The sequence below is a fragment of the Opisthorchis viverrini genome (genome assembly GCF_000715545.1).
Source record: "Opisthorchis viverrini unplaced genomic scaffold opera_v5_129, whole genome shotgun sequence".
Classification (NCBI taxonomy): Eukaryota; Metazoa; Platyhelminthes; class Trematoda; order Opisthorchiida; family Opisthorchiidae; genus Opisthorchis; species Opisthorchis viverrini.
This window is the reverse complement of record NW_008751783.1, coordinates 101,349-114,205: the sequence shown is the minus strand read 5'-3', so window position 1 is coordinate 114,205 and position 12,857 is coordinate 101,349. Positions and strand designations below refer to the sequence as shown.

General features: G+C 44.6%; 1 protein-coding gene across 1 annotated transcript in view; it reads right to left on the bottom strand.

Moving 5' to 3' along the window:
• Positions 1–12,857, bottom strand: part of T265_06233 (hypothetical protein) — a gene marked incomplete at both ends in the record, with an annotated part of 55,080 nt that overhangs the window by 31,813 nt on the left and 10,410 nt on the right. Inside the window, 3 exons of the mRNA XM_009171443.1 lie at positions 3,818–4,173; positions 4,654–4,792; positions 6,202–6,557. Of these exons, the coding sequence (XP_009169707.1) occupies positions 3,818–4,173; positions 4,654–4,792; positions 6,202–6,557 (851 nt within the window). The remainder of the gene's footprint in view (positions 1–3,817; positions 4,174–4,653; positions 4,793–6,201; positions 6,558–12,857) is intronic.

Here is a 12,857-nt window from a genome sequence, read left to right as displayed (position 1 = left end):
CCACAGTTTCGTTCAAGATCGACATAAGGTTTTGATTATAGACGTTTTTCAGTGTGGCAGACATTGCGTAGTGTGAATCTAACTTAGTAGGTAAGATGAAGTTTGCGGATGAGTTCAACGTCGGGATACAAATAACCTAGCGCACGAAAGCAATCTGGATACGCACAATCAACATACTCTGTCCAACCACTGTAATACACAGAGAGGTGAGCCTCAGATTCCTACGAGGATTTTGAGCCGATATCTGCCCATGTGCTTAGTTTGATGTCTTTCCTGAAGTTCTACTACAGCATTTTCCAACAGGGCAACCTGAAAGTCCGCCATGTCTCAACCAATCGCTCGAACCCGAGTTAACTGGTTTTCCGTCGTTCCGTCAAACAGTATTTTTCCATCCAAGACAGAACCATAGTAAGACGCCAAAATAACCAGGTAATGAAGAACAATGTAGCCCTTCCATTGTCGGGAATATAGCTCTATTCGGTAGTCCACCGAACAATGCATTACAGCATGTTGGAGCTTCCAAGTTAAAACTAGGCTGATGAGCCTCGTGTGTGAGAATTAACTTTTTATGCTCGACCTAAAGTCCATCTGTCCAAAGGTTATCTTTTACAATCACTAAATTTGTTGAAGTACCGTAATCCCCTATATTACATCCCTAGCTGGGCACTTTCAGACATACAAGAGAACCACGCTTACTACACACATTCCAACAGCCCAACGTTTCAGTTTTGTTGTTGTCGCAATAAAGTGACTGAAGAGTCACACGAATGAATATCCGGTCAGAATGTAAGTTCAGTGAATTATCCAAGGTAATAGGCTGGGATCACCAGATTTGACGGAAGAACGTAACCAATAGATAATTAGATCACATGATTCTGTTCGAAGAATTGGATTTGTGTGATTTTCTTAAAATGCTTCGCCTTGAAAGCCAAGGACGCCAAATTTGGCAAAGATCCATCATTCCAAACCGACACAGATGCTCAGGAAACCACCCGAAGAGTCCTTGCAGTGACAGACATTTGGTGCACTGCTCAACAATCGCTATATAATCGATTGTTAAAGCGGACCATAAGGGCCTTTTAGACGTTCCCTAAAGCGTCCTGCGCATACGAACCTATCAGGGCATAAGTATGGTAAAAGTACATCGACATGGAAGTGTGGGTAAAGCGACTGGTTGAAGCACTGAATCCACCTGTTCCACTTGATCATAACCCTGAGAAGTAATCGGTAAGACCTCAATCTTTTTGCTTTCACTAGTCCTCGACTAAAACCTAACTGTGGGTTTAGAACATGGTAAAACCAATTCACAAACGCATGAAGACACTCAAAAGGAGCATAAGCGGTCCGAAATTAATGCCGAGATAGGCCGATGCTTGAGTCAATAAGCTGTGCATACAAAACTGGCTGTTTTAGCTCGATCAGCATCACCTCGCTTAAGACAGGTATCCGGGACATTCGATCGCGTGACAGGATGGTCACTGATTTTCTGGAGTCAATGGGACGACCTATGGTCACCAGGCGTCCTATGATCGATGATTCTGGGTTCTAGAGAGTTGTAGGCTGATAACTACGTGGTCATTGTCTAATCGGACGTGCCGGTTACTCTGATTTAACGAGGAAAGCTTTTCACCACGAAGTCGTTTATTGGCAAACACCAACTAAACAGTTACAAGCTATTGGACAGGAAAGTAAACATCTCATGTGCACGTAGTTTTCAGGAACGGAAAATTCTCACGCGTCTTCTTGACCTTTTGAGGATATTCATTGACTGTCACTTAAAACTAGGCTGATGAGCCTCGTGTGTGAGAATTAACTTTTTATGCTCGACCTAAAGTCCATCTGTCCAAAGGTTATCTTTTACAATCACTAAATTTGTTGAAGTACCGTAATCCCCTATATTACATCCCTAGCTGGGCACTTTCAGACATACAAGAGAACCACGCTTACTACACACATTCCAACAGCCCAACGTTTCAGTTTTGTTGTTGTCGCAATAAAGTGACTGAAGAGTCACACGAATGAATATCCGGTCAGAATGTAAGTTCAGTGAATTATCCAAGGTAATAGGCTGGGATCACCAGATTTGACGGAAGAACGTAACCAATAGATAATTAGATCACATGATTCTGTTCGAAGAATTGGATTTGTGTGATTTTCTTAAAATGCTTCGCCTTGAAAGCCAAGGACGCCAAATTTGGCAAAGATCCATCATTCCAAACCGACACAGATGCTCAGGAAACCACCCGAAGAGTCCTTGCAGTGACAGACATTTGGTGCACTGCTCAACAATCGCTATATAATCGATTGTTAAAGCGGACCATAAGGGCCTTTTAGACGTTCCCTAAAGCGTCCTGCGCATACGAACCTATCAGGGCATAAGTATGGTAAAAGTACATCGACATGGAAGTGTGGGTAAAGCGACTGGTTGAAGCACTGAATCCACCTGTTCCACTTGATCATAACCCTGAGAAGTAATCGGTAAGACCTCAATCTTTTTGCTTTCACTAGTCCTCGACTAAAACCTAACTGTGGGTTTAGAACATGGTAAAACCAATTCACAAACGCATGAAGACACTCAAAAGGAGCATAAGCGGTCCGAAATTAATGCCGAGATAGGCCGATGCTTGAGTCAATAAGCTGTGCATACAAAACTGGCTGTTTTAGCTCGATCAGCATCACCTCGCTTAAGACAGGTATCCGGGACATTCGATCGCGTGACAGGATGGTCACTGATTTTCTGGAGTCAATGGGACGACCTATGGTCACCAGGCGTCCTATGATCGATGATTCTGGGTTCTAGAGAGTTGTAGGCTGATAACTACGTGGTCATTGTCTAATCGGACGTGCCGGTTACTCTGATTTAACGAGGAAAGCTTTTCACCACGAAGTCGTTTATTGGCAAACACCAACTAAACAGTTACAAGCTATTGGACAGGAAAGTAAACATCTCATGTGCACGTAGTTTTCAGGAACGGAAAATTCTCACGCGTCTTCTTGACCTTTTGAGGATATTCATTGACTGTCACGCAAAGCAGTTCCATAAGTTCCGTAATAAACCTCACCCTCTATCAGGAAGGTCAGCTTCCTGAAAGCAACCACTGAATGCCCGAAATCTACGGAGACCCTCTGCCCGCTAGATGTTGAGCAGAGAGACAACGCCCCCGCGATATGCAGCGCCTCGCAGCCAGACCGTGTGCGTCAGCATTGGACCAATTTCAGACAGTGTCCTTCCAATAAAAAGCTTGAGGCCGTTGAACTTTTCGCACTCGCTTTGTTGGAATATAGCTGTTGTGTTCCCTTCCATGGGTCTTTTCTCTCCGACACTAGGCACTGGAGCGGGTCAGCAGCAGATACCACAGATTGACGAATCAGCACATATAACACCCTCCATTAGAGGCGGGGCGGAGCTTCGAGAAGACTACATACTAGTTGAATGTCTCACCAGTAGTATTCACCATTACAGTGGTAGTGTTCAGCCACCTTTCGAGAGACCGGTCTGTTCTTCCGAGTGTCACCGCAACCACAGGTTAAACTGATAGATAACATGGGCTACAGAAAGATCTACTCCTCGAGACTGGTTAGGTTAAAGCTAAGGAGGACTGGGTTGTTCACGGTTTTGTGATCGGAAAAGCGTGATCAGAGTAACAATTAGTTGGTGTCTGACATTTACAAACAAACGGTCATATTCAATTGACAACCATCAGAGAATCGAAATCTGTTCGACAATGGCCACTTGGTGTGCTTTAGTATTTTTCAGACCATGTATTCCGATAAAACGATTACATAAACTTAAATAAAACCCGAATTTTGAAACAACCTAACGAACTTGCAAACTGGGACGCTGGAAGCTTCTCAAAAGAGGGTCGCGCGGACATTTCTCGAGAAACAGTACATGTCTTGGAAGAGGATGGATCAACATCTGGAGATGAAGTGGTGAGGTCGGAACCAACGTTAGAAGAGCTACGAGGTGCTGGTGTCTGAAACTGGCAACTCCATCGATGGGCAGGCTGGTCGGCTCGTAACCCCAAGTAAGGACAACCGAGTTTGTTGTTCACACAGGCGACCACAGCACCGCGACACCAGTAGGCCAAATGAGACTCGAGATCACATCGCGTAAGTACCTCGGCGCAGTACTCTGAGTTGGGACAAGCCACAAGTAGTTTGTCCAAAAGTCTGTGGTGGACAAAAATGAGCAAGGAAAGTAATCCGTAAAATTAAAAAGACTGGAGAAATGCAGTGAAACACAAATCAGTACCGCTCTTTGTTATCTAACCTACAGGTACCGTACTTGAACATCACCATCAGTTAAGGACAAAGTAGCACAAAAAACATGGTGGTAAGGAACAAAACAGGAACATGCGAAAGCGTCTAAAGATGGAAATCTACAATCCGAGTTCAGTGGCTAGGATGTTGACCTTACACTAGGGAGTTTTTACAGATGTTAAGTGAACTGCCGTCTCGTTCCGGAAAAGAAACGAAAATTTGCTTGCTTTATGTTTCGTGTGCACCAACGGTACTCCGAAGCTACGTTCCGTTGGTCTACACTCAACTTGCGTTCAGCATTTAAAACACGCTGGAAGAAAACAAGGGAAGGTAAGCCGATACGGTCACTCGATAGTAACGCGTACACATTAGCTAGTCACTGTAGCTTACCGCTTGACTAAGTTGGAAGATTGTTGGCATTCCAGATAGTTGATAATCTGTTTGTCTTCCGGACAAAGTGCTTGGACAGCCAGATGATTTTTCAGACAGGACGAACAAAACGTATGGCCGCATTTTGTATCCAACGGATCTACAAGTGGTTGCTTGCAAAGCTTGAAGTATGGGAAAGGAACGTGGGAAATAGGTCAGGAAAGGCTTCGCGTTCGGGTAAAACGATGGTGTTTCAGGTATGAAGCAGATAAAAAGTCAACAAGTGGATTCGACCAGTATATGGGTTAGAATGCTAGTCATTTACAGAAGTATCGCCTGTGGGTTGAGAGTTCGAATTGAAACAGCGATACAACCATGATGTTTCTATACGATCACGGAATTCAAGTTCAAAATAGATGTAACTTCGAACGGAGAAATTCTTCGTTCCTGATTAAGGTATAATACGCCTGTCCCCTAGAAGCGAAAACCTCTATGGAACGAGAGATTACTTAATCCCAATTTGCGACTAGTGAAGCTATATGAGGATTGTCAGAGCTACAATCCCATCCTTACAAAAAGAAGGCTGGGACCACGACACTCATCAAAATTTATCGCCAGAGATGGGAAGTGAGCCAGGTACCAAGAAGCTCATCTAACTGCCGGAAAAAGTAAGCTTGACAACCTTAGCAAACACCAAGTGCGATCTCACACCATATATGAAACAAAACTTAACAGCGATTGCCCCTCATCTGCTCAGGATCAGTACAAACATATTTGTGGCCCGGAAAACGGCCTGAGACGGGTAAATTCAGATATACGACTCCGAAAAAACAGGCCACTAATCATAGCAGAGATGTAGCCGATTTCGAACTGAGCTCTTGTCAGCCTTAGGCTGTTGCTCCGGCCATGAGTACTTGCTTGATACTCATGTGAGTTGGCGCCATACAAAGTGTTTAAACCACTTACACAACTGTGCATAAAATTTTTCTTGTTTTGTACAATAGATAGAACCAACCTGCATATCGTTGGGTGTTTCCACGACTGTCGGCACACTTCTCATTTGATGGGGGTGATACCGTACAGAAGGTGTCACCGAGTTAAGAGATCGACCAAATTTTAATGTTAGCAATAAATATACTTGCTGGTTTCCAAACTTTCGGCGCATATTGTGAAACGTGTTACCCGGAAAAAGTTCACCTCCTAATCTATAAAAGCTGGTTGCATGTTCAAGGAGTCATACTAGGTAGGGAATGATGCCGAGTGTCACCGCAACCACAGGTTAAACTGATAGATAACATGGGCTACAGAAAGATCTACTCCTCGAGACTGGTTAGGTTAAAGCTAAGGAGGACTGGGTTGTTCACGGTTTTGTGATCGGAAAAGCGTGATCAGAGTAACAATTAGTTGGTGTCTGACATTTACAAACAAACGGTCATATTCAATTGACAACCATCAGAGAATCGAAATCTGTTCGACAATGGCCACTTGGTGTGCTTTAGTATTTTTCAGACCATGTATTCCGATAAAACGATTACATAAACTTAAATAAAACCCGAATTTTGAAACAACCTAACGAACTTGCAAACTGGGACGCTGGAAGCTTCTCAAAAGAGGGTCGCGCGGACATTTCTCGAGAAACAGTACATGTCTTGGAAGAGGATGGATCAACATCTGGAGATGAAGTGGTGAGGTCGGAACCAACGTTAGAAGAGCTACGAGGTGCTGGTGTCTGAAACTGGCAACTCCATCGATGGGCAGGCTGGTCGGCTCGTAACCCCAAGTAAGGACAACCGAGTTTGTTGTTCACACAGGCGACCACAGCACCGCGACACCAGTAGGCCAAATGAGACTCGAGATCACATCGCGTAAGTACCTCGGCGCAGTACTCTGAGTTGGGACAAGCCACAAGTAGTTTGTCCAAAAGTCTGTGGTGGACAAAAATGAGCAAGGAAAGTAATCCGTAAAATTAAAAAGACTGGAGAAATGCAGTGAAACACAAATCAGTACCGCTCTTTGTTATCTAACCTACAGGTACCGTACTTGAACATCACCATCAGTTAAGGACAAAGTAGCACAAAAAACATGGTGGTAAGGAACAAAACAGGAACATGCGAAAGCGTCTAAAGATGGAAATCTACAATCCGAGTTCAGTGGCTAGGATGTTGACCTTACACTAGGGAGTTTTTACAGATGTTAAGTGAACTGCCGTCTCGTTCCGGAAAAGAAACGAAAATTTGCTTGCTTTATGTTTCGTGTGCACCAACGGTACTCCGAAGCTACGTTCCGTTGGTCTACACTCAACTTGCGTTCAGCATTTAAAACACGCTGGAAGAAAACAAGGGAAGGTAAGCCGATACGGTCACTCGATAGTAACGCGTACACATTAGCTAGTCACTGTAGCTTACCGCTTGACTAAGTTGGAAGATTGTTGGCATTCCAGATAGTTGATAATCTGTTTGTCTTCCGGACAAAGTGCTTGGACAGCCAGATGATTTTTCAGACAGGACGAACAAAACGTATGGCCGCATTTTGTATCCAACGGATCTACAAGTGGTTGCTTGCAAAGCTTGAAGTATGGGAAAGGAACGTGGGAAATAGGTCAGGAAAGGCTTCGCGTTCGGGTAAAACGATGGTGTTTCAGGTATGAAGCAGATAAAAAGTCAACAAGTGGATTCGACCAGTATATGGGTTAGAATGCTAGTCATTTACAGAAGTATCGCCTGTGGGTTGAGAGTTCGAATTGAAACAGTGATACAACCATGATGTTTCTATACGATCACGGAATTCAAGTTCAAAATAGATGTAACTTCGAACGGAGAAATTCTTCGTTCCTGATTAAGGTATAATACGCCTGTCCCCTAGAAGCGAAAACCTCTATGGAACGAGAGATTACTTAATCCCAATTTGCGACTAGTGAAGCTATATGAGGATTGTCAGAGCTACAATCCCATCCTTACAAAAAGAAGGCTGGGACCACGACACTCATCAAAATTTATCGCCAGAGATGGGAAGTGAGCCAGGTACCAAGAAGCTCATCTAACTGCCGGAAAAAGTAAGCTTGACAACCTTAGCAAACACCAAGTGCGATCTCACACCATATATGAAACAAAACTTAACAGCGATTGCCCCTCATCTGCTCAGGATCAGTACAAACATATTTGTGGCCCGGAAAACGGCCTGAAACGAGTAAATTCAGATATACGACTCCGAAAAAACAGGCCACTAATCATAGCAGAGATGTAGCCGATTTCGAACTGAGCTCTTGTCAGCCTTAGGCTGTTGCTCCGGCCATGAGTACTTGCTTGATACTCATGTGAGTTGGCGCCATACAAAGTGTTTAAACCACTTACACAACTGTGCATAAAATTTTTCTTGTTTTGTACAATAGATAGAACCAACCTGCATATCGTTGGGTGTTTCCACGACTGTCGGCACACTTCTCATTTGATGGGGGTGATACCGTACAGAAGGTGTCACCGAGTTAAGAGATCGACCAAATTTTAATGTTAGCAATAAATATACTTGCTGGTTTCCAAACTTTCGGCGCATATTGTGAAACGTGTTACCCGGAAAAAGTTCACCTCCTAATCTATAAAAGCTGGTTGCATGTTCAAGGAGTCATACTAGGTAGGGAATGATGTGGTCACGCTGACGCGTTATTACATAGATCTTTGATAGTCTGAGTAAGTACGTAAATGTCCGAAAGACTCTCATCTTGCCAGTTTTGAAGAGAATTTGGCACGGATGTTTGCCGATCATCAATTCTCAGGTAGATACTGCGTTAATCAAAAAGCAGGTTGTAAGATTAGAAAGGGGTCGTGTATCAGAAGTACATTTTGTGATGAGGTACACAAAAACGAATCTGGATGGAAAACAGCGACGATGTTGGAAATGGAATTGCTACATGGGGGGTCGTTGAACAGAGGGCAACGTCCCCGTATTTTACAACAATATAATGGTAATCCAGTTTCAAACCCCTTTAGGCGTCAATATGCCATGCCACCCGAAGGAAGCACGAGCTCTAAGATACCAGCATGTTGATAAAGCCTAGACATGAGCAATCGACATGCTGGGATTGGGCTCGAACCACGGAACTAACGGTCAGTAAATTTGCCTTGACCAATGAGCCATCACGCGCTCTAGTTGCATTCTGCTCACTTTCAAACCTTCTGCTGTGAGAGTACACTACTGGCACTGTCAGTTATCCGCAGAACCACCACATCTCAGTTTCTCACCGGATGTATAAATCCAAGTTGGAAGCTCTCTGGGCAAAAGTGTGACCTCTGTCTAAGAGTGCATAGCCAAGCAGTGGTGGTGAAGACGAGGAAAATGGCGTCGCAACCGATGTTAAGACCGCTGTTCTGTCCTAGGCAATCCAATTTGAGATAAAGATTACACATGGCAATCGCCAGCTAAATTGATCCATTTTCTCGGCTGTCTAGTAACTAGGCCAAAGACGTCAAGCGACTACTCTACTAACCGGTTGAGCTAATTGGTCGGGTTCAATAATGAAGTGAACGAAGCCAAGTTCCTAACGACGGCCACGAAAACTACGAAAGCTACCACTGAACATCTCTAAGTTGAGACGTTTGCCCAAGGAGGCGATTTTCAATCCATATTGATAATTTGAGACACAAATGCAGTCCAAGGTCGATTCAAACTCTTTTCGTTCAACAGTATGGACCCAGGGGGCTTCCGGCGGCTAATGTTACGCAAATTGCTGCGTCAGGAGTTGGCTTTCACATAAGTAAGGCTCATTAGCCTGTCGGTTGAATAAATTGCGAATTGATGGAGGTTGTGATGCAGTTAAACTGAAATGTCCTCCCATAAGTGGAGGTTCCAGAAACCCGAAGTTCACGCACTCTCAAGAGTATATGTAAACTGGTGGTTCAAGAAAGACACTTCCACAACAAATCGCATCTAAAAACTTACACGACAGAGAAGATCTGCATCCACTGGTTCACTATACTCATAAATATGAGATGCTGAAAGGGTATGCACGTGTCCGCAGATCCCACACCATGGTGAGTCTTTCATTTGTTGCAGTGTCGAAGTTAAAACGCCATCATTCTGTGGTGACGTGAAGGCATTCGACGTCGTTTGTTGAGTCTCAAAAGGCCTGCAAGGGTTCGGAGGTCTTAGTATCTCCGACACTGTCGAGATAGGCTGCGATAGGTTAAGTGAATTGGATTGCAAAGCAGTGGATGTTACCCCCGACAGATGGCAAGTTGAAAGCGCCGTAGATTCGCAGTTGACTTTTTTACTACTGCTCCCGTCTTTTGGTGGTTCAGGGAAGGATAAAATGCAATGTGTTGTGTTTGGTGGAAGTGAATGGAGTTCACCATTTTCTATCGTACGAAACGCCGATGGACTAGGGACTCCTGGTGAACTCATAGGGTTCCCAGAAGCATTGCTTAGGGGTGTAAATGCCGAATTAAGGGGGGCGCTGGTTTGATTAAAAAAGTTGACGGTTGATGATGCTGGAGGGACCGATATCGCGTTGACAGGTCGGACCGTAGCTGTAACGGAGGTTGTAGAACTCGGCGGGGAGTTAAAGTCTGAAACATTATGCGCAGAGGTTGACGAAACCGTTTTGAATGGCTTTTGTCTCGGAGGTGGGTTGATAAGAGGCATTTAACGAGAAGTTAATCAATACAGGCAGATTCGGGTTTGTGCGTGAGAATAGCCTGTACCTGGTCACGACAGATAAAAATCTAGATGACCTTTCGGAATTGGGAAGAATGCCATTTTCGGCAAACTTGCCGACAGAACCTAAAAATAAGAGAGCAATCTCAGTGGAAATTAAAAGCCTGCTTTGTGTAAAGTACTAGAAGATAATAAAAAGAAGCAGAAATGAATGGCAGCTCCAAAGACCAGGTGCTCATCATCGCTCACACATAGAAATATCAATTGTTTCCCACCACACGAGAATAAGTAGTTTTGGGAAAAAACGAAAGAAACATGACGGGAGTGAATTGAAGCCTAACATAAACCTTACAAGCATCTGTAGAGATACAACGAAGGCAGTACCAGATTCCTCGAAGAGAACGAGCAGCAGGAATAACACATTCAACTATGGAGTCCATGTGGTCTGTCGCTGGGGAGTTGATAATTTACCATCAAATTATAGCATATTAAATCATTTATCTGAGTCTAAATGTACAAACAGACCAGTCAGTCTTAGAAGAAACTCTAGAATGAGCCTAATGATTGAAACACATGTCTACCGACTTCGTGTGTTAGGAAACACATTGTCGTGCAGGATAGGCCAAAATCTATGCTGTTGGAATCAAACAATCTATGGCTAGCCCACGCAAAAAATTACCGAGGTGCCCATACTTCCAACACTCAATCAGAAAACCTGAATAGAAACTGACACAATCAGCACCAATGACATTAGCCATCCGTTATATATTCCAGTGTCTCCATCCCACCACAGCGAAGGTCACATGGACCCTATCCAGCAAGGTAAACAGCACCAATTAGTCGCAACAACCTTTATACCCTTTTACAACAGCAGATTCTGTCCCTCTCTGGGTTTCCGTCACTCCGAATTAGGCACGCAAAACAACGCTCTTCTCGATAGACGATAGCTCGACATGCATAACACACGCCCATCCACACTAACTTGCAGCGATGGACGCAAACCTTGAGTGGAATACCATCTAATTCACGAGAAACTCGTTTCCTGGAAACCCCACTGTGTCTACCGTAACTTCAGCGGATTTCGACTAGGGCACCGAAAAATCGCTGGTCAAAGAACCAAAGATGCCTAAGATCTTACATCTGAAGTGGTCAAGTGTCGCAGCCGTACAACAATACACTCCGTACTGTGGTCTCAGGCCCAGTGAGATGCCTTTTTGATGCAACAAACGGATAGCAGTGTTTCAGGGGAAAAATAAGATGAGCTTGTTTCAAATCTATAGCCAGACCAAATGAAGACAAAAACAGATTAATGCACAATAAGGGTCGCGAAGTTCAGCTGTTACAAGTCTGACAAAGATGGTATTTTTAACCTGGGAAATTGAACAGCGGAAGGTAACAACCAGTAAGGATGGATAAATGGGATTTTTTGCTGCTCCATTCACTTCGGCTAATTCCTGCGCAAGGATGCGCTACTCCGATGCGCTTCACTCGCGTGGGGTGAACTACGGAAGTTCTTGCCGAACAACCGAACACTCACTTTCTGAGTGTCTCATCGCAGACTCGTCAACACCAGCCTATACGAACTATTGTTTTGAAGCATCATAATCGTCATCATCGAAAGTATGACATTAGTGTTAAACACTGATGCTTCGCTGAAGCATAAACACGATTTATTTGAAAGCGTGTTATGAAGAATAAAGGTGGATGGGGAAATGACTTAGTGCTAGCTTACTACAACTACAGACACTCATTCTGGAAACCCGGATAGAAACTAACGACAAGAACGCCATTGACATCGACTAGCAGTCACATCTTGCAGCGTCACCAACCATGCAAAAGGGGATCAAGGAACCTTCCTATTGGAAGGCAAGTAGCAATGACAGCCCCCGAACGTTTCGTAATCTCCTTCGTAACCCTCTGCCAGGTCAAGGGTTCGCCACTCCTCTGCTTCCGCCACTGAGTTGGTCAAGGAACCGCCACGAAGAGACTGGACCTTACCGTGGTGTGACGGTTTGCGCACCTCAGCGATCCATTGAGCTATACGGGAGAGTGTCCCGCGACACTCACAGAGTCTCTCATGCCAGGTTGGTCAATGGTTAGAGGTCTGACGAACACAGTCTCCTGGCCCTCCAGGTTGGGGGTTGGAACATGTATGGTGACGTGTTCCGTAGAAATGGTAATGCATTTGCATTTCCCGCCAAACACCGCTGCCTTGCGGTTAGGCTTTTGAGCCAAAGGCTTTGGTTGAGGACCCTAATCGTTCTCCTGTCTAGGTGTGGGCACCCTGGCAGTATCCCAGCTCACGTACAACCATGAATGGCACATATACAAATAAACTCATGTCACATCGGCCGTCGCGTGGTGCCATCAGCCGGGTCGCCTTACTTGCTGCAAACAGCAGAGCGGGTGAGCGAAAACAGGCTACTGCTGACGTCTCCCTTCTTTCTCCTTCACATACTTTGTCTTCCCCCTCTCCACACCCCATTAATAACTCTCTCTCCTTGTAGGCCCAGCACTTAGGACTGATGACTCCGTTCGTCATGCATCGGTTTTGCGTGCAGCATCTGCTCGTCACATGG